General features: G+C 44.9%; 2 protein-coding genes across 8 annotated transcripts; one reads left to right on the forward strand and one right to left on the reverse strand.

Annotated features, from left to right (window-relative positions):
- Nucleotides 1-2,243: 2,243 nt before the first annotated feature.
- HNRNPK (heterogeneous nuclear ribonucleoprotein K) lies at nucleotides 2,244-11,085 on the reverse strand. Of its 4 annotated transcripts, none has more exons than XM_085633133.1 (15): nucleotides 11,048-11,085; nucleotides 10,096-10,173; nucleotides 9,876-9,973; nucleotides 9,710-9,766; nucleotides 8,643-8,686; nucleotides 7,817-7,889; nucleotides 7,546-7,677; nucleotides 7,139-7,267; nucleotides 6,398-6,705; nucleotides 6,275-6,311; nucleotides 5,244-5,294; nucleotides 4,345-4,387; nucleotides 4,187-4,254; nucleotides 3,246-3,415; nucleotides 2,244-2,705 (listed from the first exon to the last, which is right to left on the reverse strand). In XM_085633133.1, exons 2-15 carry the CDS (start codon nucleotides 10,139-10,141, stop codon nucleotides 2,666-2,668), a joined length of 1,296 nt encoding a protein of 431 aa, XP_085489259.1. In that variant the 5' UTR covers nucleotides 10,142-10,173; nucleotides 11,048-11,085; the 3' UTR covers nucleotides 2,244-2,665. The 4 variants fall into 4 exon arrangements, with proteins under 4 accessions (XP_085489259.1, XP_085489262.1, XP_085489264.1 ...); XM_085633136.1 differs by having other exon boundaries at nucleotides 7,546-7,659; nucleotides 11,035-11,085; XM_085633138.1 differs by having other exon boundaries at nucleotides 4,345-4,360; nucleotides 11,035-11,085.
- Nucleotides 11,086-11,631: 546 nt separating this feature from the next.
- Nucleotides 11,632-23,915, forward strand: RMI1 (RecQ mediated genome instability 1). 4 transcript variants are annotated; one of them, XM_085633129.1, is made up of 2 exons: nucleotides 11,632-11,739; nucleotides 22,084-23,915. In XM_085633129.1, exon 2 carries the CDS (start codon nucleotides 22,125-22,127, stop codon nucleotides 23,724-23,726), a length of 1,602 nt encoding a protein of 533 aa, XP_085489255.1. In that variant the 5' UTR covers nucleotides 11,632-11,739; nucleotides 22,084-22,124; the 3' UTR covers nucleotides 23,727-23,915. The 4 variants fall into 4 exon arrangements, with proteins under 4 accessions (XP_085489255.1, XP_085489252.1, XP_085489253.1 ...); XM_085633126.1 differs by having other exon boundaries at nucleotides 11,739-11,878; XM_085633127.1 differs by lacking the exon at nucleotides 11,632-11,739 and adding an exon at nucleotides 11,780-11,917.
- The last annotated feature ends 1,437 nt before the right edge of the window (nucleotides 23,916-25,352 follow it).

Consider the following 25,352-nt stretch of genomic DNA (forward strand, 5'->3'; position numbering starts at 1 on the left):
CAAGGGTCTTATGGCATGCAGAGGGCTGCCACTAATCATGGGGATGCAGACATCCACGTGTTCCATCATCTCAAGGACTGGCTAGCACACAAGGACTGCTCTAACCCCTCTCCACAGAATAGGGGTCATCGTAAATACATAGAAATTTCACCTTCAGCCACAGCAGCCCTTTCTAGGGTTGGTTTTAAGCAGTAATGGGGGCGGCGGGGGGGGGGGGGGGGGGAGGGAGGTGGGCATTCCCAAGTAGCTTACAGGGAGGACATTCCAACAGCCGCTGCCTTTGAGTTTGCTCACCCTGTCAAAACTATTAATTGCTGGCATAAAAATTGTATCACATGCACATACTCCAGCAGTGCCTCACAAGTGGTGGGGAATACAAGTGGTGGGCCCATGGAAAGCTCTAGTGCTGCATCAACAGCCACAGAGTCCGCATCACTAACAGGATGAAGCACACCTTGAGACCAACAATCAGCATTTATCACCACTGGAGTATTTGGGCACTGGGGTGCGAAGGGTCAATCAAAAACCCAGGTCGAGGAAACCGCAGGATGAGACTAGCAGAAAAAAGGCAAACGGGGCAGAAAAGGCAAAACGAAACCAGCAGGAGCCACAGAATTCAGCAGGTAGACAGGGTAGTGGATTGTGGGCAGAACTGTTGCAGGACCTGCTCAATGGTGGTAAACAGTAGTTAGAGGGGGGGGTGGGGGGGAGACACGAGAAAAGACAGGGCATAAAAACTAGCAGTAAAGGCAAAAAGGAGTGCAGAAGGGCAGCGGACTGTGGCCAAGCTAGACAGGTGTTGCATGAGGACATGCTACCTTTCAGTGGTTGGCAACATCTTTAGAGACCTATTAAGCAGGGCATATTAACTTCATAATGGGTCCCCCCCCCCCCCAATTCCTACAAAAAGTACCTAAAGGGGTACCCAGTCGATAAACTGAACTGTGAAGGAATATTTGCAGATGCATCGCAGCTTCTCCCACTTGTTAAAAATTAGGTCTCCATTACCCTCATCCTAGTGGCACCAATGTTCACTTAGTAGGAAGTAGTCAGCCAACAGTCTGCAAAGCTCATGGGCACCGGCTTCACCTTCAACGAAGGGAGAAGTTACACCGTGACTCGAACTACTAGATGACAGGCACATGTGAACCTACAAAACTACACATTTCAAACTTTACAGGGCAATGTTTCCTTTACTGCTTACCACGCGTAAGAGCCCTAGTTTCCTTTTTAAATACATGTCTCTAGAACTAAGTTTCAAGCGCCTTGTACTGCTAGTGGGAATCCAACATGCTTGCTTGGTTCTAAAACTAGTATAAATTCTATATTGGGTTAACAGTTTAACGCAGCACAAAAAGGTCCTTGGTGGCAGCGTCTCATTATTTTATCGCTTGCAAACACAAACGCAGCTACTTAAGGTTAAGTAGCCATCATTTGCAACGGTTTGCAGCAGTAACTTGACCCATTTGACCTAGTAAAATAAAAAATAAAAGCTGTAAAAAAAAAAAAAACATGCTCATGGTCGGTTATGCAGAGGCACGACCAGATTCCAGAGACAGATTAGGAGCACGTATAAGACTAGTTTCACTGTTACTGAGCAGGAGGGACCCATGGGTTCAATCTGGTGCACTATATTATACGTTCGAAAGACAAAGAAAGCCCCGCAGATGTGCGTACATGCAACAGCCACAAGACCAAGTGGCACTAACATAGGCCAAGTTACTTGTTCGGCCGTCTCAAGCCACCAGTAGGAATTACCAAGAGAGCTAAAACGGGACCGGGACATTACTGATCTAGCTTATTTACAGGAAATTCAGAGCATAAAATTAACAGGTCATAGACACCAGAAACCTTCCAATAAAATTAATTTTATTTGTGAGAATAGAAAACAAGCGTTTTAATTTTAAAATTAACAGCCACAAAGGGTGAACTCGGTACTGCTCATTCTACATCCCCTTCCTCTAGTAGTCCTAAATGCACGGCAGGTATACTGTTAGCTACAGTACACCTAAAACGCAAACAAAATTAATGAGCATGAAGTGCTCAAGCCACATACAAATTTAAACAGAATTCATTCTCACCACCCCTCGGCCTCAGACTCCTGACAAAGGTGGACACCTGCCCACTAGGCTCTAGTATAGCTACAAGATGCCTACTTGTAGAGTTGACACTGTTAAACAATAGTTTTTAATCCTCACAAAACCAGCAATTTATACTCACTATACAAGTTTCAACAAGACACAGAAGGTTCTCGGAAGTTTATTTTTTAAAAATAATAAAATGTTTACAAAACATCACATTCTGCACATTGCTCATGGCAGGACATACTAACTTTTTCAAAAAGATGCAGTGTACATCAGTCTTCACAATAGTTACATTTTAACAGGACAATTTACAACCAAAATAAAACTCGTTCAGACACTTCCCTTCCCACTTCACGTAAGAACTAAGTGTTGGGTTAACTGGAAAGGTGCTGCTACACCTCAAACGCAGATGACCTAATGAAGCAGAGGAATGATGGCTTTACCAGAAGCGCAGAAGAAAAAAGGTGCAGGATTCCTTCATTCTTCACTAGTCTTATAGAAAAGGTGCCAAAAAAAACTGCTTCACACTAAAATAAATTGTACATTATAACCCTTGAGCATGTGCCTCAATTGTTTAGAAGTCAAAACCCATAAGAATAGTCTTCGGAATACTGCTTCACACTACAAAAAAGAAAGGAAAAATTTGCATCAGTAATCGAGGTATGCATGCACATCAAGCTAAGGCAGAAGTTGAGACAAGAAAGCCAAGGCCATTTTTTTTAAAGGAACAGTGCATAACTAATCAGGTTAACAGCAGAAAAGGCAAGCAAAGATGTTAATATAGCAGGAAAAGTGCTAGTTGTGAAATGCTGCAATGAACACCAATCAAAACCAACCCATTTGAGCTTGTCCTGTAGAGGCATGGCCTGTGCCATATGGCAGACTGCGATTTGTTGTCAATTTAGTTATCTAAAAACAACAAAATCACTAGTCTTCCACACAGAACTAGGCCAAGATCCACTGAATCTTCTACTTTTTTCTACAGGCTCAAGTAAATTGAGTTTATACAAGTTGATTTTGCAGCAGTTCCAAAGAAAGCTTCCATTCCAGGGAGGTTAGCAGGTACGTTTAGTAGGAAATGTATAGAGAAGTTAAAACGAGCAAAACCGGTGTTAGAGCCAGTACGCTAAGGATAGCTCGATGAGTAACTGTTTTATGTACCTGTTTTGGAGCAAGTACTGTGCGTTCTGAATCTGGTCCTGTGTACCAATGATAGTAATTATCCGATCTTCTGATCCTTCCAAAGGTTCGTCTATTTTAATGGAAGCTCCCGATTCATGCCGGATTTGCTTTATTCTTTGTCCGCCTTTGCCAATAATCGAGCCAGCTAACTGTAAGAGCAAGAGAAAAGGACTTGAACATTTTAAGATTTGAAAGGAAAGACGGTTAACACTTAGCCGCAGCTCTTTAAGCGAGCTCCATTAGCACGATTTATTTTTAAATCAGAAACTAGTTCCCAGAACTCTGCAACACCCTCCAGCAGCAAATGCCGCGACTACCAAGTCGAGCACAAGAAACATTATGCCCAATACAGGGGTTACTCCATGCTGCCCGAGTGGATTACGTAGTGCATCCTGCAGATCAAGTCTCGCGAGAATCAAGACTTTACAGGGTGTCTCAGAACCATGTTGCAACCCCATATAAATTAGCCGTTATCCGTCAGTTAGGGCTTAGGTGAATTACTTAACCAGGTTATTTCTTAGCGGTATGGGCAAATTGGTCCTACTCCCCCATTCCTTCAGATGTTAGGTTTTAACCGCGAATCGTCATGCTCCACGACAACGACCTAACCAGAATGTCAGTTTACAAAATGTACTTCCTGTCAAGAGCTCAGATTTTAGAATGAGAAGGAGCTGCTCTGTACTACAATGGATTTGGAAGTATTTATCATGACAGATTTTTGCATCAGTGCCCTATCCAATAGAAGGAGGGCAATTTTACTGAACATTTGTATATATTCAATGGTTCTACATAATTATGGCAAGGCCCATAATTTGATTCTCGGTGGAAAAATCATCAACTAAAAAGTGCAATGCGTGCTAACTTAAATACAAAGCCTGAAAATCAGTCAAGCAATAAAGGGGAAAAAAACGACAACTTACGTCTTTAGGAATTGTTACTTGTGTGGTGATGACTGGCCCACCAATATCACCATAAGAACCACGGCCCCCTACATGAGAAAATTAAACAAGATCAGCCTCCAAGTTGATTTACACTAACACTACATCATTCTATCAAACTAAACAGGAAGGGCACCTACCATATCCAGATGCACCCTGAAGATAGCCACGAAATTTGGGAAGCGAAAGGAAAAAAAAAAAAAGACACATTTAAAAATGCTGTACAGGAAAAGCGTTAAATGTTAAAACAGCAGAGTTTGCTTTTAAAAGCCAATACACTCAGGGCTCGAAAGATCCACTCGCATTTAGGACGAGCTATTTTTAGGGACTACTCAAGAGCTGAAAATCCTACAACTTCGGAGTTAGACAAACTGACTTATGACCGATCTGTGAAAGTGGAACAGATGTGACATGACAAAGGTGCTCACAAAGTGAAAGAGCGATAGAGGCCTTTAAATCTCATCTTGTCACATTTGCTGGCTTTCAGACAGGTCAAAAGCCTTTCAACATTTTTTTCTGCGACTTAAGTTATGAAAGGATTTTGAAAAGTGAACTGTTAAAATGGAACTGTGCAAAGCATGAAAACTGGCAAGGCTGCAAGAGGTTAGGCTTTTTTCTAATAAAAATTGAAATAGCTAGGTGAACTGTTCTGAGTTCAAATACATGTGAAGACACATTTTGTAGTTGTTAGGCAAAAAAAAAAAAAAGGCGCTTTTATGCGATTAAGAAAAAGGCGGTTCCATGGACAAAATATTTGTCTATTGTCGCACTTTGAGACCAGTTCACTGGGTCAAGTATTATTCAAGTTACTAGACCTATTGTACCGATTATACATTACGGATATATCTTTATAAGGGGGCGAATGAATTAAAGCCACGCTTTACAGAACATAAGTACCTAAAAATATTAGAATAGGCCCTTAACAGTGCCATGCTAGGATACTAAACATCCTGCCACGATCAGTCACTTAAAAGTCTAAAAGTAACATGGCCAGACTAAAGTAGGTACAAGTAACAAAAAACCTTCAATTGAACCTCACCATTGCATCATATTCGCCAGGTCGCCCTGCGTCATAATATGTTTGGGAAGACTAGAATGAAAGCAAAAGGTTTGTTAATCAAAAGTTGATCTCGAAACGTTACACAAAGCCCTAAACACTCATAACAAACATAACACTGTATGCCGCAAATATTTTCTTTAACTACTAAATGTCGGTCGCACTTCACCCAGGATAGCTTGACCAGAATCTATGCTCAGATATCTCCAATGAGATTAAGCGCGATTTTTTCCCTCATACCTATCAAACACCATCGTGCATACATTCACACCGCCATTCAGGGGCTTAGTACGTTGAGGTAGATTGCTGTCAGCCATTTTTTTTTCGGGCGGACTACAGGTATTTTCTGCAGTGAATGGAAGCTGTGCACAACATTATAGCTACAGACCAGGCAACTTTAACTAGTAGCTCGCGAGCTACCAGTCGCACACAGTCCTTGCGAGTAGCTCTTTTGTGTGCAGCCCAGCTTACTTTAATGGAAGTTTTTGCTGGACTGAATTATTTGTACGCCAACATTAAAAAACATCCAAGCTATTATTTTCAGAACTTCTAAGCCGTTGCTTGGAGAAAAAGGGTTTCAAATCCAAAACATTTAAAAACTATAATTTGAGTTGGGGAGCTGTAATACTCTATTCTTACACTGGTACCAGGGGGTGCAGATATGGCTGTCATGCATTACCCATGTAGAGGGTCATACTGCTGTTAACTCTGCATAATGTACTGATGTGATCATTGCGGACAATCTTGGATGGCCACAACTAGGTCACTTAAAGACCCCTGTTAGACAGTTTATACTGTAATCCGATGCATAATGATATGAGTGCCATGAAAAAGAACAGTCTAGGGCAACTGGAAAGATACTTTAGCCAACATAAGCTTTGACTCTACTGTGCGCCGTACTGAACGGCTAATACACATTAGTCGTATTAATATCCTGCCATGTTCCCCTGGATAGTCAGAGCGTAATACACGCGAGAGGGTTAGAATCATTTCACCTGAGAAGATTAACTTACCATTGCGTCATATTCGCCGGGACGTCCTCTTCTGTCACTAAAGAAATAAAGATCGATATGTAATGCCACCTGAACAGCCACCACCAGAAATTAAGGGTCTCTAGATAAATAAAGACAACTTACCCTCCTCTGGGAGGTGGTGGTGGTGGTAGAGGAAGATTGCGGGCTCTGCTACCACCCCTACCCCCACGGCCAGGAGGTAACGGAAGAGGCCCCCTGCGAGGACTCATGTCGTCATAATCTCGTCTCGACTGCTGCATGGGACGCCCACCGCGGCCAGGGGGCATACGGTCGAAACCGCCTCTGCCTTGCATAGGAAATCCCATAGGACGTCCCCTTCGGTCATCAAACATCATTGTGAAGCCACCATAATCGTAGGTTTCGTCATAGAAATTTGGATCATACGGCTGAGCACGGCCTTTGATAGGAGACTGGAGATGGGAACCAAGAAGAGTTAGAAAATAAGCAAAAACAAGTAAAACAGACCAACAGGACATGCATCCAAAAGGTAGATACTAGGAACCTAAACCAAATCAATATTTTAGGCAGTTTAAGCTATTTTTACCGCACAGGATAAACGACAGGGGCCTCGTGGGCGTTGAGTTATACACTTTTCTCCTTATAGTTAAGGAGTCCATTAGCGACCGCGATTCTCACATGGGGCCTTGCATATCTACCTTCCATTGTGTACACCCCCATCCATGGATCTCATAACACCTCCTGCTGCAGTTGGGTGCACATAAGGCTATCCCCCTCCTCCCACTATGATGAATACCATACAGCACGCCTCCTCAGATTTATTGTGGGCTCCTAATCTAAGGAGGTGCTCCATTCGGAAAGCTATTAGACGGGATAGACAATTACCTCCGATATAAGGTCAAGAATAACTTTGATGCATTCAACAACCCTGTCAGGTTTTCCACCGATTAGAACAACGCGATCAGTTGAGTGAGGACAGCACTCCTGGAAGAGCTTAATGGTGGTCTGGGTGTTCTAAAGAGAAAAAGCAAGTTGATTTTAATAGTCTTAGTACAATAATACTCATTTATAAAGACATGGGTAACCTATAGTGGAGGGGGAACATGTGGATTAAAAAAAAAACTGTGGGCTAATTGCAAACTATGCGGAATCAGAAATTACTTGGAGTGAGCCCAATAAAACAGTATCCATTGTAGGTCTTCTAAGCAAAAGTGACTCGCAGTTACCAACGTAGGCTGCACCAGTGACAAATGAAAAAAGAACGAGTATAAGATAAAGTAACAGCTCAGTACCTCTCTGAGCTCCTTGATTTTCGCACCCTTCACACCAATAATTCCACCTGCGAGACTCTGGTGAATCAATAGTCTTAGTTCACAATCAAAGTCGCTTCCTTTGAAGTGTTGGTACTGCAGATTAAATAGAGACTATTAGAAAGTTAGTTGGTAAAAAAAAAGTGAAAACTCCCCATCAATACAGTTCATTTTATATAAAACTACAACAGCTTTAAGAATGCAACCGAAGGCATTATAGGCAGGTCATACAAGTACGATATTTAAAACCTACCTCTTCCAAGGTGGGAATAATTTTCTTCAATATTTCTCCAATTGTTTCTATGTCCGCGCTGATGCTCAATATGCTGAAAACGGAAAGCACCATAAAGCAGAACAGAAAAAAAAGTAAGTGTGCAGCAAGAGGCCTTTTCACGTGTCGCAACCAATAATTTTACACCCACCCGGAAGTCTAGTAGAACATGCATTATTAACGCCTACATAGTGATATAGTTACGGATTTGTGGAAGGGCTCAGATTAAATGGGCAATAAACTAGCGCAGAACGAATAAGCAGCGTTTATTCATTTCCCTTTTACTAAATTGGAATTCCCACCTTTCTACCAATGGCACACCTGACAATTTATAGGTAAGTGGAATGTGCAAGTGGCGGAACAGAACATTATATCCTGAGCAAGGAAATGGAGATAAGTCAGAAAGTAGGTTAACTAATGGGCTCTGCAAGAACAGAAATGCAGGACACGAGACAAACAAACATGAGAAGTGAAAGTGATCCAGACTTAGAATTCGCCAGAAAGATGTTGGGAGGGAGAGCAAGGTGGGCCACAAAGACAGAGCAAGAAAATATAGAAATAATTTGATGTATGATGCAGCAAAATGCAAAACTTTAAACTGTGCTCCTTCCATTGAAATTAGTGGATTTTGGGTGGGAAACTTACGTAATAAAAAGTTCAGTGACAATATATACTTATGGGGAAAAAAAAGACAAAATCGATAAAGACAATCACATTTTATACGGGGTTACTATTTAATAAAGGCAGGTAATAATAAAACACATTTCTCTTGCTAATCAGGCAGTGAGGCATAAACTGTGGGACATACCGCTCGGGGCCACTGCTGTCTGGGACTGAAACACTGGCATTGTACTGCATTGGTCATTGGCGGTCGTGGATGTTGGCATTGGGTATGGGTATTCAGAAGTTGTCAGGTATAGTGCCCGTTAAGCAACAAGCACATTTTTGGGCAAAGCCAACCAGGGTTCACATGGGCGTTCAGGGGTGGATGGGCCAACGTCATGATGGGCAACGCAGGGACAGGTCGATCCAGTACATGGGCAACGGAGATATATGGCCAAAAAAACAAGGAGAGGGAAAAGGGGGAAAAGCAACACATTTTAATGTAATACAAACTATACTCAATAACTCATTAATGAAACAAGTTGTACTATTGGTAACCGTATACTGGATAATGCTTTAACATTTGTGGACCTAAGTTACAGATTCTAATTAAAATATTGGCATTCAAAGCAGACAGGTTTTTATCAGGATAGGGATATTAAAGCGCACCAATTTGGGCACGAACGGTCTTGTAATCAATACAAAAAATACTGATTAACAGACCAGGATCTATTCGTACCGAAATCTGAATACTGCCCACAATGGTTTAGCTCCGACAGTAGGAAAGACCCAGGTCACTTCACAAAATGTACATGTAAGAGCAAAACCCAACGACAATAGGTCGTATGACCTCGCATATGGCCTGCGCATTGCTCACGCTCCAACGAGGTAAGCACGCATAAGTTACAGGTTATGTCGCTGAGGGTAATGGCAATGTGAGATACAGTCGAATAGGCAGACTTCTGGGAGTGCACGACTGTAGGCAACAGAAAGGGCTAGATGTAATGTGGGTAGTTTACTGTTTTCAGTAATCTACCAACTATCACCCTAAAATAATGTTTTTACGTTACAAAAGCGTGTTCACGTGCGGTTCCGAATAACTTTACGATAACGGATCTTTCTATGAGCGGTATTAATAACATTCTATCGGACTCGTGGTCAAGGATATTTACATTGCTCGAGAAACTAGATTCATACAACTCAATACTATGCTAGCTAGCCACGCTTCCAGTAGTAGATATGCCCTAACCAATGTAATTACTAATTACTCACGTCTGTCCTCAGTGCTTTGATGTTTTTGCCACCTTTTCCAATTACTGCCCCGGCATTCTGTGTTTAAATAAAAAAAAGAGTTCCCGATATAAAACAGCACAAATATAACTAGGAGGAATACGTTCAATAAAAGTACGGTCAGCGGCCATTTCTATCGATAATATACCTTGCTTTGGAGCAGAATGCGCAATTCTACCATCTCGTCTGTATTTCTGGATCTTTTGAATGCTTGTTCTTCCTCCATGTCCTCTGCTGGGCGCTTTCCTATATAATAAATGAGTGTTTACGTTAATGACTGGTACTATTCTTTGACTGCCCCTAACATTCCGGGTAACCATCATCGCTACACAGGAAACCCTATTATAATATAGCGTAAATCGCATTACCGTTGGTTTCTGTGTTAGAGAATTCAACTTCTTGTTCAGTCTCCATTTTCTTGGGCACCTTCTGGATGTAAACTTAACCTGTTGTAAGTAAAACGTACGGTTTAGATTAAAAATAGCCTAAGAGGAAAGCGCATACTTTACAAGCGAAGTACTGTAAATCACATGTAGAAAGACTTTTAAAGCATCACATCGCAACACCCAGGCAGACCTTTAATGTACCGATCAGACGGCCCTACTATATACAATCTCCTACACCGTCACATGGCGCCATTTTGTCTTCATGCAGGCGGCAATAATGGCGGCTTCAGTAACCACGACAGTACGCTTCAATAAGCGCCGCGTTCGAACTGCTTAAGCAGTGGCATTAGCTGTATCCAAAACCGACATCATAGAAAACACCAGTAGTGAGAGCAGGTTAATTACATGAACAGCCTCAGGGGCGTATCGGCCGCGGGACGCCTTGCCGGGCTGCTGTCTACACACTGAAGTAACATGGCCTCCGACGCCATCTTGCGTTACACGCACTGCACCAGCGCCTCACGCAATCTGCCCGGCAACACAGGCCTCGCGACCCGTGAGCACACACAAAAAACGGAAGAATTGTCGACTGGTGGTTTAATCACCTACGTCCCGAGGAGGCAAAAAAAAAAAAATTGGAATGCGTTAAAGGAATTATAAACACCCCATGTATACTAGCGAAACAATCACCGCCAAACGGAACAGGAATAATTTAAGTCTGAAATACACCCATGAGCGTATCGTCCACCTACATACACCTACTCCGCATTACTCAAACACCAATAAAGAAAAAAAAAAGCCTTCGCGATCTTGCCAAAGTCTCCTTGAAAGCATTCGGGCTAGAACAATATTAAGTACGACTTATTCCTCTTTCATAGCAGCGACGAAACATTCCCAACAAAAACGTTATCTCTCTCTTACCTTGCGCACTCACTTCGGCCCACACGCTCTCAACACGGACTGAAGTAAGAGGAAATGCTACTGCACCCTACTGTAATATCTACTCAGAGAGCCTCCGACGCTCAGCAGGTGCGATCTGATAGGCTGCCAAATAAACCCTCCTTCTCCGTGTGCGCTAGTCTATTGGCTAGTTAGAGTGCTAGTCAACTTTTGGGCGTTCCTATTTAGTCCATCCCTTGTTTTCCCAACCCCTTCCTGTGACCGCCTCTTGTTCCTGTTGTGTGTTATACAGTAGCGGCTTGGGTTGGTTATTATTAGTTTCAAATCTGAAGACTACTACGTTATAAAAAACGTCTGAAAATATAATTACGTTAAAGTTATGAACCAACGGATCGATGCGTGATTTTAAACTAGGTCTCAGAAGTAATCATGTGAATTAAGTTGAAAGTGCACGAGGACGGCGGTTTCCTTATTGTTCCCTTTCGGTAGGAAACAAACTCGTAGTCATGACGCTTTATGTTGCCGAGGAGCCCCGGTATACACGTGACACTGCATAAAGGACTGCCGGTTGCCTGGGTTATACTGTGCAGTGATCGGTTTAGAAACACGACCTGTATTATTTAGTTACTGCAGGCATACGTTATAGAAACATTTACTTCACATCAGAGAGTTTTTGTCATCAGGCTTGTAGTAGTAGGAAATATGGCGACGAGTAAATCTCGCGAGGTGAGAGCGAGCACAGTTGGATCTGGCGGGCTGTTTCTTTCCTCAACGAAAGTTCGCCGGCTTCGCAGCCCCCGACATCGTGGAGCAGTGGCTGACATCTATAGGGCCAGTAACGGGCGCAAGCTGTGCTCTCGCACCGGTACCGAATTGCTCTTTGTTGCTTTAAGCCTTCGCAAATGTTAGTGACCTGCCATGTTGGGTGAATAGGGGGGGCTACAATGAAGCTTCTCGTTGAAACAAAGGAGCCGAGACAGCTGCATCTTTTTGCTTGTTACATTTAGGATGGTGTAATGGTGGGCTTTCGTAGACAAAAATGACGCCATAATCATTCGCTGAAGGCGTCAAAAGCCGTTTTTAGCTCCTTAAAACGTAGTCAAGTTTTCATCTTTTTCTTAGACAAGGCTCTGTGGAACACACACACCTTATTCTGTTTAGTATAACGTAATACGCCAAGAAAACAATGTATTCTTACAATGAACACCCAGTTCTTAAAAACAAGAAACCGCACGTTTATTTTTCCATGGCCGTTCTACAGCTGTACTTTTTTTCGGCATGTCCCTGAAACCCGCCTGCATTTATTGTAAAAAGAATAGTACCTTCTCGACGCCATGTACTTATTATAGAGTCTGGGGGTTGTTGCTATCTATAATCGATTCAGAATAGCGACAATGGTTGCATTCTAACCACCTGTGTGTCATGGGGAAACATTTTTTCCTGCAATCCGTTGATGTTTGTTCCGTAAGCGTTTGTAGCCTAATCTAGTTTGTTTTCTATCTCCGGTCCGGACAAGAGCTTGTATTACCAGCTCTTCTTCCTGTCTACAATTGCCTCACTGCTGGGTTTGCTTACCCTCACTAAGATGGCGCTTTTATCACAGCAGACCTGTAGAATGCCCCTCAAAACATGTCTGCCAGGAAAAACGCGGCTCTTGGGAGACTCGTGATGTTAAACACCTGAAATGCTCCGCTGTCATAGTGAACGGTTGCTGTATTGAATAGCTATAACAAAACACGTAGCCTTTTCTGCTGTATGGTTTTCAATGTAAATCAACTTGCCCGCTCTAGCACTTGTAACATAGGGATAACTTTTAGGGTTAGTTCAAGTAATCATAGAACGGAGTGAGCGATGTATATTTGAATTGTGCCTAGCAGATGCTGTAGGCTAATATTGCTGGAAATTTTCTGGTTCGGTGACTTTGTTACCCCTGGAACATACGCTACAAGACTGACTTAGTTTAATCATCTCCACGTAGGGTTGCCACCTTTTCCGAAGGATAATATCGACCATTTGCTCATCAATTTAGAGACCCGCCTAAATAGAAATGTATGTAAACCCCTCTGTATTTTTAATGTATTTTCTCTATATTTAATTATTGGGCAGGGTTCTTTTAGGCAGCTCTGGAACACGTTAAAGTTATTTCTAATTGCAATTGTCTTTAAATGTGCACTGATATGGGGAACGTTTTGGTGATTTCTTTCATTGTTTTTTGCCATCATGAGCATGAAATACTGGTAATTTCAGTAAAACCCTACATATACACTTGGAAGAGACCTTTGCAGAAATTAAGTGTTGGCACAGCCAGTAGGTTTCACCTTTGAGACCTATTGGCTTGCAAATGGTTTTAACCATATAGCAAAGCATATCCCCAATGCTGTGCTGCATGGCTAAATAGTTATTTTTAACAAAAAACGTTTTGATGCTTCCCTTTGTAAGCTTGTGCATCGTCCGTGCGGGTGCTGACAACATGGCAGTCATGTTTTTTTTTCTTCAACTGAACCCAGTTGGATTGGTAAAGAAAAAAGAAGCTAAAGTGTTGTTGTGGTGTGTGTTATTTTTTTAAGCGAGTAGTGGATAGCAGCACTTGGGAAGGAACCAGTACAGGGTTTGTGTAGGGGCAACTGACAGAAACAAAACGGTGCTGGTAGGGGGGATAAAATGAAACGCCACAGCATGGAACTGGCAGGGAGATAGCACACAGGCGAGACAGCAATGCAGGAGTAGTGGAAGAGAAGCACACCGATGAGAGACAGGAATGCTGAGTGTAAGAGGGGGTGAGAAGCACATGGAGGAGGTAGCTAGAAAATATGTATTCTTTTTTTTTTTTTGTATTTTTATTTTATTAGAAACCGTTAGCACACAATAAAAGACATACAAGGGCCTACAACCACCAGGGCCGGCCGCTATAGAGCCCGAGGGCCCGCAGTGTAACGCCATACATTCAAATGAACCAGCGGCAAAGTACCCGGCAGTCCGTAAGCACCTATAACAGACCATGGCCATAGGCCAGGAGCGGGTTAAGACAACGGTTTCATTTTTTAATAAACCTAACACACACTCAAGGCAATGAGAGTCCGAGATAGCAGCGTGCTCTTCCCAGGACGGGGAACAACATACAGTGTCCAAAACGATTCTGGTCCAGAAGCGGTGAAGGGGGGCAATGGGAATACAAAGCATGGAACACACATTACACACCCGCAGAATGCGCAGCTAGGGGGTCAAAGCAATATCGACCTCTAACGGCACAGGCGGGGCGCAGATATGGCCTCGATATAAATTCCACGGACCCCATACCCTATTCCATTTCCCTGGCTTACCTCTCGCCACATACACCGTCTTTTCCCTAAACATACACCAGTCCATATTCTCCTTCCATACATCAACCGTGGGCGGCCTCGGGGAGCCCCATAGCTGTGCAATGTTACGCTTAGCCACCATATACCCCAAGGTCACCCACTGCGTCTGTGCCGCATTGCAATCATTCGGTTCCCAGACATTCAACAAACACCTCCTAGCCTCTGGCAACAGGGCCACGTGCGTGACCCCCTCCAGTACAGTATGGAGACCGTTCCAGAATCGCACAATCTCCGGACATTCCCACAATATATGAAGGAACGTGCCCGGCAGGCCACATCCACGCTTACACAATCCATCCATCGAATAACCCATACGCAGCAAACCGTGCCCTGTGACATACACTCTATGGAGGATCTTCAGCTGTACAAACCGGAGGCGGGCCAGGATCGCCACCTCCTTCGGGGAGGCCACCGCCGACACCCAGTCCTCATCATCCAGCTCTAAGCCATCGCATGTCCATGCCTCTCTCAGACGGAGCAGCAAGTCCGCGCGATCGTTGATGAGTTTCTTGTAAATCAAAGAGATAGTGCTGTCGGGCACATAGCCATCCAACACTCTATCCTCCAGTGGAGAATACTCGGGGATGGCAGCAGCGTCCGGAAAAACCGAACACAGCGCATGGTGGACTTGAGCATATCGGAAATACTCTTTATCGTTCAATTTATATTCCTGTTTAAGCATTTCAAACGTTTTGAAAGCTCCCTTCACCCAAAGATCACCCACCTTACATATACCAATCATGTCCCATTTCTCAAAGCCTTTCGATCTCCACAAACAGCCCAACCTCCCAGAGGCATACAGCGGCGGCGCCCGAGTCAAGCGATCCTCCACCCCATCGCAGCATTCGCCGCGTGCCTCACACGCACCGCCACCCGCGTGGGTCCCGTCAGCCGCGTGTCCGGGGTCACCGAGTACAGCGCCCTATTATAATCCCCACCTGGAAGCAGGAATTTATCCATCTCGAACGCCGGGTTTAAGGCAGGACCATATATCCCGTGGTTCACAGCCGCCAACTGAGACGCCCAATAGTATCGTTTGATATCAGGGAGTGCAACCCCCTCATCGTACCAAGGAAGCATTAACTTGGCGAGAGCAATCCGCGGCCGCCCGTCCCAAAACAGTTGACGCTGGAGACCCTCAACCTCCCGGAAATAGCGGGCCGGTACGACATCCAGAGTATTTTGCAAGGCGTACAAAAAGCGAGGCAGCGACATCATTTTGAACAATGCCGCCCGTCCAAGCGGTGAAAGCGGAAGTCGTCGCCATCTTGCGACGTCGGCCCTCAGCCGCTGGAGGGGCGGGAGAAGGTTTCGCTCATAGCGGACCGCGGGATCCAGTGAGATAAAGATTCCCAAATATTTGAACCCCAGGGTAGCAACCTGAACAGGGCAGTCTTGCGGCAGGAGGGGGGCTTCCCCGGAGAGGACGTAGACGCACGATTTGGCCCAGTTGATAACCAGGCCGGAGTTGCGGCCAAAGGAAGTCAACACGTCCACCAATACCATTAGTGACTGCCGGGGGGAAGTGAGATATAGAAGGATGTCGTCCGCGTAAAGGGAGACACGGTCTTCGAATTCCGGCGTCCATCTAATACCTTGCAACGACGGCTCCCAACGCAGCCAGGCGGCGAGGGGCTCCAAAGAAAGCGCAAAGAGAAGGGGTGATAGCGGACATCCCTGTCGCGTACCCCTCCCCAGTGCGAAGGGAGCCGACACCCTCCCATTCACCACCACCTGAGCCAGTGGGTCAGCGTATAACAATTTTACCCAACCAATAAACTCGGCCAAATCCAAATTTCGCCAAAACGGCCCAAATATATGGCCACTCCAAAGTGTCGAACGCCATAGTAGCATCTAGAGATGCCAAGATGGCCGGCTCCCGTATAAACTCGGCTGTAGCCAGCACACCGTGTAACCGCCTCAAATTTAGGGCGGTATTCCGATGGGGTATAAAACCGGCCTGATCCTGATGAATCAAGTCGCCCGCGACCCGAACCAGTCGGTTAGCCAACACCTTAGCCAGAATTTTGGGTTCTGCGTTCAACAGCGAAATGGGCCTATAGGAGGCGCAGTGGTCTCGCGGCTTCCCATCTTTGTGTATCACCACTATGGTGGCGAGGCGTTGATCAGGGGGAAGGAATCCCGCCGCACGTGCCGCCGAAAACATGTCACGAAGATACGGCGCTATCTTATCAGGACGTAACTTATATAGTTCAATGGGAAGACCATTAGGACCACCCGCCTTACCAGATGCAATCGAGCGAATGGCCAAAGCAATCTCATCTGACGACAACTTCGCCTCCATCAATGTTGCGTCCGCCTCCGATAAGGTTGGCAGTGCGATGTCTCGAAGCAACAGATGAGAATCCTCCTCGGAACGCACGGAAACCGGAGAGTATACCCCGCGGAAGTGATCCGCGAAGCAGTCAACAATCTCAACAGGGTCAGTCACACGAACTCCATCCATTCTCTCTACAACGGGCACCACCCTGCTCGCTCTCTCCTTCTTATCCAACCAAGCAATCAACTTCCCGGCCTTATCCCCCACGTCATACAGACGCCCTTGCTGTTCTCTATACATCCCTTTAGCAGCTTCCGTGACTAGCGCTCTATAATCTGACTGTTTGAGGCTGAGAACATGCAATTTCTCATCAGTAACTCCACGCTCCAAGTCCTCCTCCATTTCAGCTATTTCAGTCTCCAGGCGAATCACCTCAGCTCTCTCGCACCTCTTAGTATGGGAGATAAGAGACAAGGCCTGCCCCCTGACCACCACCTTATAAGCCTCCCATAGGGAGAGGGCCGACGATACCGACCCCACATTATCAGTGAAGTAGTGATCAGTGGACTTGACCAACTCCGCGCGGATCTTAGGGTTACGAAGATACCAGGGGCCAATAGGTGCCACTCTTCCCTCTGTGCCAGGGTCAACCCTCAGTTGCAACCATATAGGGGAATGGTCAGAAATACCTCTGGCTACGTGACGCACCTCCCCAATCATCCCCGCTTGGGTCGCCGGCATGAGCATATAGTCGAGTCTCGAGAGACTCCCATGGGCCCCCGAGTGAAAGGTATACTGCGCTTGTCCCGGGTGCATCATTCTCCAGCAATCTACCAACCTCAAAGGGTCCAAAAAACTCCCCAACCAGGCCTGAGCCCTAGGGAGATCCCTGGGGGGGGTGACGGTCCTCCAATCCAGAGACCACGGCATTAAAGTCTCCACCCAACACCAAAACCCCCCCAGGAAGCCCCAGAACCAAACGCCCCAAGTCAGCAAATGTAGTCGTCTGTAACCCCGGGGGCACATACACAGCCACCAGTGAGATGGTTCTACCCTCCCATCTTCCCACCAGTGCCACATATCGCCCCCTATCATCGTGAAGCACCTCGTCCACTGCCAGTGGGAGGGAGGTCCTAACTAAAATGCCCACTCCCCTAGAGCCAGAAGTGAAGCCAGAGTGAGCGGCCAGGCGATAGCCCCTCCTATTTAGGGCCTGGAAGGAGTTCCCAACCAAATGTGTCTCCTGCAGGAAAACGATGTCGGGCGAGAGCCGCTTCAAGAACTGTAACACCACCCCGCGCTTGATCCTGTCCCCCAGACCATTCACATTCCACGAAAGGATTCGCAATCCCCCATCCCACTCCGGCACATGAATCCCACATCCCAGAGAGCACAAACCGGAGAAATCAGCAAACAACTTCACATTGCCCTGCGAAACGAAAAAACAACAACCATCCCCAACAACCCCCCTCCCCCACAGACCCAAAACCACAACTCCCCCCTCCCTGCACCCCTGCTTGAGCCCGAACAGCCCCCCCAACTTGCAGTGTGCCTGTCGCCCTAACATGTACCACAAAAGAACCCCAGAAGGAGGAAAGGACCCCAAAAAGCTCCCCGCAACCCCCAGACATTTGAAGGGCATGATGTGCCGGATTAGAGTGTAATTGAGCCAAGGTGCAATGAATAGTCAATCTAGTCCATCGCCAGGAACCAAGTTCTAGTCCTGCTCCACCACATCCCGTCCGCTCTCCTCCGCCCGATCGTCTCGATCCTGTCCCCGCGGCAGGGCATCCAACCAGTCACCAACCGCCTCCGGTCGGTCAAAAAAGTGGGAACGACCCTGGAACTCAACCCGCAACCTCGCAGGAAATAACATCGCGTATTTCAGCTCCATGTCCCTCAGGCGCCGCTTGACACCCAAAAAACCCAGCCGCTGTTTCTGGACCGCTTGCGTGAAGTCCGGATAAAAGCTGACGTTGGAGTTCTCAAACTTCAGCGGCCCAGCCACCCGCGACGCCTGAAGGATAGCATCTCTATCCCGAAAGTTAAAAAGTCGAGCGATTATAGGCCGCGGGGGAGCACCCACTTTGGGCGCACCACCCGGAATCCTGTGGGCCCGCTCCACCGCAAAGAACTTGCTCAATCCCTTGGGCGCGAGACGGTTGATCACCAGATCCTCCACAAAAAGAGCAGCAGCAGATTCCTCCGATCTTTCCGGCACTCCGATGATACGGACATTGTTCCGTCTAGCCCTGCTTTCCGAATCCTCAAGTCGACGATTAGTCTGGTCACTGGCTAGCCGCAACCGACGGACCTCCGTCTGCAGGGCGGCCACGTCCACAGTTAGGCTCGACGCCGCTTGTGACAAGGGAGTCGACCCGCTCGTTGGTTTTGGACAGATCTGCCCTGACCAAATTTACATCGATCAGTACCGCGTCCAACTTATGTGCCAGGGTATCAAATCGCTGACCCACAGCAGCCTTCATCTCCTCAATGGCGCCCATAACGTCCTGCAGGGTAAACTCCGACGCCGGGCCCGCCAGCTCTTTAGACCGCTCAGGCGATTTATGCAGGCCAGCGGGGGATCCCTTTAGCTGCGCGTAACGGTCCATGTTGTTGGCCTGAGCATAGGATCCCCTCCGGGTTGACTTAGATTTCGACTTGTCCCCTTCGAGTCTCGCCGCCATCGTCCGGAGGCCACCAAGGTTGGCACCCGCCAGCGCCAGGGACAGGGACCCGTTGGCTAAGTTAAGCGGACACTGCAATCGCAGGCAGGACGTCCGTGGATAGTCCGAAGAGCGGGCCAGACACTCCGTTGTCCGCGTTCCTCTGAAACACCAGGGTCCCTCAGCCGATCTCAAACAGCAGACTTGAAAACGAAAGTGAAAGTGCGGGGTACGGGGCAGGTCAAGCCCTGCATGCCGCTGTTGTTCACTTCGTACCCGGGCTCCTCACCAACTTGTGACCGGGACCTAGGCACCAGCAGGCCGCAAACTTCGGAAGGCAACCATTCGGGTTCCCGGCGTCCGATCAGAATTCGGAAAACGGGTGGCACCTCAGCGCGAATGCATCAGCAAAAGCCCGTCAAATTTACCAGGATTTAGTCAGGATAGACGTGGGAGGTTGCGGAGGCCCTCGAGAGCCTTAAGCCAATGCGGCCATCTTGGTTGCGCGCTAGGCTCCTCCCTCGAAAATGTGTATTCTTGTAGAATGTTTAAATGAAAAGAAAAAATATGTGCCCGAAAAAGGCGAATAGCAGAAGGACACAGTAGAATGTCGATGCTGTATGGGTGGGGCAAACACAAGAAGCGTCAGGAAAGCCCACACATGCTAATGAAATAGGAGCAAGCAAATGAGTGATGATGAAGCCAACCAATAGTAAGCAGTGGGCTACGCCTACTGTAATCTAGCAATATGTCTCACAGCAGACAGTGCATGTCCTGTCTTAGTGAAGACCTAAAAAGTGGGTGAATCTGATTTCCCTTTTGACTTTCAATGGAGTGGATGAGATTTTAGGCAAGGGTAGGGTGAAATGGCATTTTGTTTAGCATGGGAAAAGCTAAACTCCTGACTAAATAGAGAGTTGACGTAACACTACAACATTAACTGATAGTACCTATTGATGATATTCATAAGTATAACATGGCAGACTGTATTAAGTAGCTTTCCAAACAGCCAACTTTGTCCATGTGATAACATTAGGTGAACTGAGGTCTGCCTTTTGCATAAGTTAGATTTTTGATTCTGGCTCATCGTTCCATCAAAGTTTACCCATAACTTGCAGAATAGTGGCGTAGAGTAGTCTTGTGGAGTGGAGTGTTGCGGAGAGGAAGAGAGTGTTGTTAACTGGAGTAAACCAATTAGATCCTTAATGCAAAACTCCTTCATATGAAAGAGCTAGTAAGGCCACAGACATGAAAGTGTAATCCATAGCGTGAAACGGACACACCAAAAAGCAAGTAGTAATTTATTTGATGCAAACATACATTGGAATCAGTTTAATGTAAATCGTGTTAAAAAGTGGCTGTAGCCCAGAATGAGTCGTATACAAAAGTAACAATGGTTCTGTCGGGTAAAGATTATTTCTTAAACCATTAAACCAATCATTGGTTTATTCACAGGAAAGACAATTTACCATAAGCAACACACATAGAGAGACCAAAAAGGTATTCAAAAGTTTTATAAATTACTTCATTTATAAATACCTACATTAAATTGCATGGCTGTCAAGACATAAGAGTGAAATCTAATTTGTGACAAAGTGACATGTGGTGCTCAGTGCTGTAGTGAGGGTGCGTAATATATACAAGGTGACTTTTGGCGATATTCACATTTTACAAAAGGCCAGAAACACAGATATTTGAATCGGTCTGCAGACTGAATGAGTAGGTTTTTTGTGCAGAATCTTTCAACTGGTCCAGGGGATATATGTCGACGTTTCAACCCGGGGGGGCATTACTATCTTAGTCAATGCGGGTCTTCATCAGGACGGGGGTATTAGGGTGACAGCCTAAAAGAGCCCAATGTGGCTCAAGGGGCGTAATAAATCTCTTCGTTTGGTGTGGTCAAAGCTCACACAGGAGCGGAGGTCAACTGTGCAACGTTTCTCAACGGGGATATCCAATCATGGGATTCAAATAGCCTCTGGCATTCGTTCTTAAGATTCTCAGTATAGTAAAGGCACAGGCGATCGTCCAATCTCCTTTGATCGTATTGATCACTGTAAGGTTCTTAGAATTCTCAATTTACTTCAAGCAGGAGGGCGCCGGCATACGTCCTGTCTCCTCCGATACTACGGAGGAGACAGGACTGTGAATAATACAGTACTATTTGTATATCACCTAGTATGGGTTGCCGACACATGATCTGTTATGTTATGTTGATTGTGTTATGGCCTACGTTGATGACGAGTTATTTCATGCAACTGTTTGAAATGAGCCTACAGTGAAGCAATGTGATAATCACCTAAGGTCGCCATGTTGTTTGCAAATGTTCACAAACATCTTGGCTTAAAAAAATGTATATATAGTCCTTCATCAGCATCATCATGTACACTCCATGCATTTAAATGACCATACCATATGTCTACCATTCCAAAGACCTCCTACATCCCCCTACCGTTTACTCTACACAAATGCTATACCCTCCCCCTGACTTGCCCTGGCAAAACCATCTACAGGACAACATCACCCACATCACCATAATCTGCAGCTCTGTTCGACAGTAAAACAGCATATTTTATTGTTTATTTTATTTTACATGTTTTTTTAGAGTATGTTTTATATCTCTAGTCTGGTTCGTGTAGAATAAAGCCAGCAGTTGGAAAGCAGAATGTCAACCTGTTAAAATATATACTAATGCAAGTATTCACAGTTGAAGATAATTAACTATGCTAAAATAAAAATGTAATTCTTCTGTGTTTTATTTCAGAAACTTCATGCAAATAAATGTCTAATTTTAATTAAAAGAAAATGAATGGATCTAATGTCACTCCAAGAGTGAAAGCTTGGCTTTCATCCACATGGCATGTTAAAGTTCCCGACCACTGGGTGGAAGCATGTGTGGACTGGATCCAACAAGAACATAATAGTGTTAGCTTGCCACCAGCACAGATTAACAAACTGGTATTTGAGCAGTGGCTTCTCACTGACCTGAGGGACCTGGAATATCCGGTGCTACCAGATGGCATTTTAGAGGACCTGAAATGTGAACTAAATGGATTTTATTCTGTCCAGATCGATTCTCTTGTAGATGTCAGCCAACCTGCCTATTCACAACTTCAAAAGCTAAGAGGAAGAAATAACCAAAATGAGCAAGTGTCAGACGCTACCCAAGTATCACAAAAACCATGGGAAGCAAGGCCAACTCGTATGTTAATGCTTCAATTAACTGATGGGATACAGCAAATTCAAGGCATGGAATATCAGCCTGTACCCGTTCTTCACAGTAACATCACTCCAGGTACCAAAATGTGTTTGCAGGGGAAGATTACTTGTCGTCTTGGTGTACTTTTGCTGAAACCAGAAAATGTGAAATTACTTGGTGGTGAAGTGGAGGCACTGTTTGAGGAAAATAACCAGGAACGGGTCCTGGCTGGACTAATTGGAGAGACTGATTTGCCTCCTCCAAATAGAGTAAACAACCAACAAGCTGTCCCAACAACTGGTGACGAAATAGGGCAGGCTCTTGGACCTTCAGATGAAGAGCTGCTTGCTAGTCTTGATGATAATTTGGAATTTCTAGCGAACAATGAAACTGCTTCGGATAGTGGATATGGTAGCAGAAGCAACATCACTAGCTACAGCCCAACACAGTCACACTCAGTGACTAATGGACGTTACAATCAACAGCCAGACCCAAGGGTTGTTTCATCAAATGCAAGCGAAGAACTGGGCCAGGATGATGATCCTGATGATTACTTCCTTGATGACGATTTAAATGAAGTAATGGGTGATGGACATGATTTGGAGGATGACCTTCTTTTAGAAGAAGAGATCCGGCGAGAATGTGCCGAAGCAGAGATGACACACACTCAGCTCAACAATGACCACAAAGACATACCAACTGGAAGGTTCACAGAGTTGTCTATTTCTTCATCTTTAGCTAATCGTTTCTCTGAACTGATTGGTCAGAAGGACCCACAGGAGGATTTTGATCAGTCACCTTTTACATACATCTCACTCTTACTTGCTAATAATACTGAAACACTAAAAACTGTACAAATCAAAGGATTTATTGTAACTCTAATAGGAAATCTCACAAACACCAATGGCGTGTGGTGTATAAAAGCAACAATCTCTGATGGAACTGCTTACCTGAATGTAGATTTCAGTGACAGTGTTCTAGCTAAGCTAATTGGGTTTTCGGTTCTAGAAATGAAACAGTTAAAGAAGGATGCAAAGCAGCGTGAAAAACTTGCAGCAGGCCTGCAGAAATGCCAAAGAGAACTCACGGATCTATGTGGAATACTGACCATTGAATTTAATCCATCTACAGCAAAAGCAACTGTAATAAATATTCAAGATGTAAACCTCGAAGTTTTGGAAACGCTGAAGAAACGTTTGAATAGCTGAGGGATGATAGCAAAAATTATAGTTTTGTTAAATGTACTGGTAACGTGACCAGATTTGGGATTCCAGTATATTTTGTGACTCCATTTGATGGACATTTCAGTATCTTAAAAGCAAACAGTAAAGTGAAAACACTTTTATATTGAATGTTTTAACATGAATACAGGCAAATAAAGATTTCCTATAAAGTAATGTTAACTTAAATGGTTTCCATATTGGTACTTATAAAATAAGGATGCTTGTGATGTTGTAAGTTGCGCTATCTAAAAAAATGTATGCAGGGGTGAAAGGAATTATGATCACACACAGGGCAGGGACATTCTCTTCATTTTTGTGACCACGTTTATAATGAGTGGAGAATGTGGTGTTCCTTCAAGAGTTCTTTTCTGATGCTTTCTGAAGTGCAGAGGAGAGCAGGAGATTGTGTTTAGGGGTTGCAGGTGGTATGTATTAGAGAAGTGTTTACTACCTTGGGTGCATAGCTTTAGATGGCATTCTTATATATTTTCTTTCTCATTTATTAACTTCCAGTCCAGTGATCACAACAAAAGAATAAATGACGCCTTGACATGTTTTTTGCCAAGTAGGTTAACACATTTTTCTGCACTGGCTTGCAGGTGATACAGCCAGACTTGAAGATTATGTAATCCTAGGCAGGCTCAAATGCATGATTCTGAAGATGGGCGTTTATACGGTTATAGCTGTTTAGTCATTTGAGTTGAGCGGCGGAGGAGCTAAAGGAATGTTCTGTAAGAGAGTGGCTAGGACAACCAATTAAGAAAACATAATAACAATGCTTTGGTTGTAGTTTTGACATCTCATTTGGAGATCTAGGGTTTAATTCTTTTATGCAAGAGCTGCATTTTTACTGGGGGATGAGATTTGATGCAGTTTTTATTGATGATAAAACAAGTGATCTGTTTTTTGAGGAGAGTTGGGGGTGTGAATCTTATCAGTGTTTGTTGGAGAGCCAAAGTTGAATCTTAGTTTGTCTGGTACTGTTGGCATTGAGGACATATTTGGTCTTTGTTGGGTTCAGTTTAAGGTTGCCATGTACCATCTAAACTTGATATTCCACAAGGTAGTCTTTCATATGGTGAAGGTCCTTCATTCTGGAGAATATAGGTTTGTGTATGCTGAGCGTATTGGCAAATCTTGACTTCCTAGTTGGCATTGAGGACTTCAAGAAGCTTCCTCTACTAATAGGGGTTCACAAGTGGAGACATGGATCCTTGAGGTGTTGTGCAAGCTAGTGGAAACAGAAGTTTCCATTTGAATAAGTTAATGTTTGTTGGATAGGCATGAGTAGGGCACGTGTAGTACAGTTATTTTGTATTTTATGCTTGCTTACAGGATGTTGCTCAGTGCTTGCTGGTTGATGGTATTGATGGCTGCTGACAGATGAATCCTAACAAGAAAGCAGAGGTTGAAGCTGTCTGACATCAGGGAAACCTTTGGCAAATTCAATGGACACCATTTTAGTGGTGCAGTATGGTCTCAAACTAAGCCAGCAGTTATGTAGGAGGTGTTAGCAGTTGATTTGGTGGCACTGGTACATGTCACTGCTTCTTGCAATAATTTTGTCGTCGAGGAACAGTGCTTGTGAAAAGTCAGTACTTGATAATGTTG

This window comes from Triturus cristatus, chromosome 2_1 (genome assembly GCF_964204655.1).
Source record: "Triturus cristatus chromosome 2_1, aTriCri1.1, whole genome shotgun sequence".
Taxonomy (NCBI): Eukaryota; Metazoa; Chordata; class Amphibia; order Caudata; family Salamandridae; genus Triturus; species Triturus cristatus.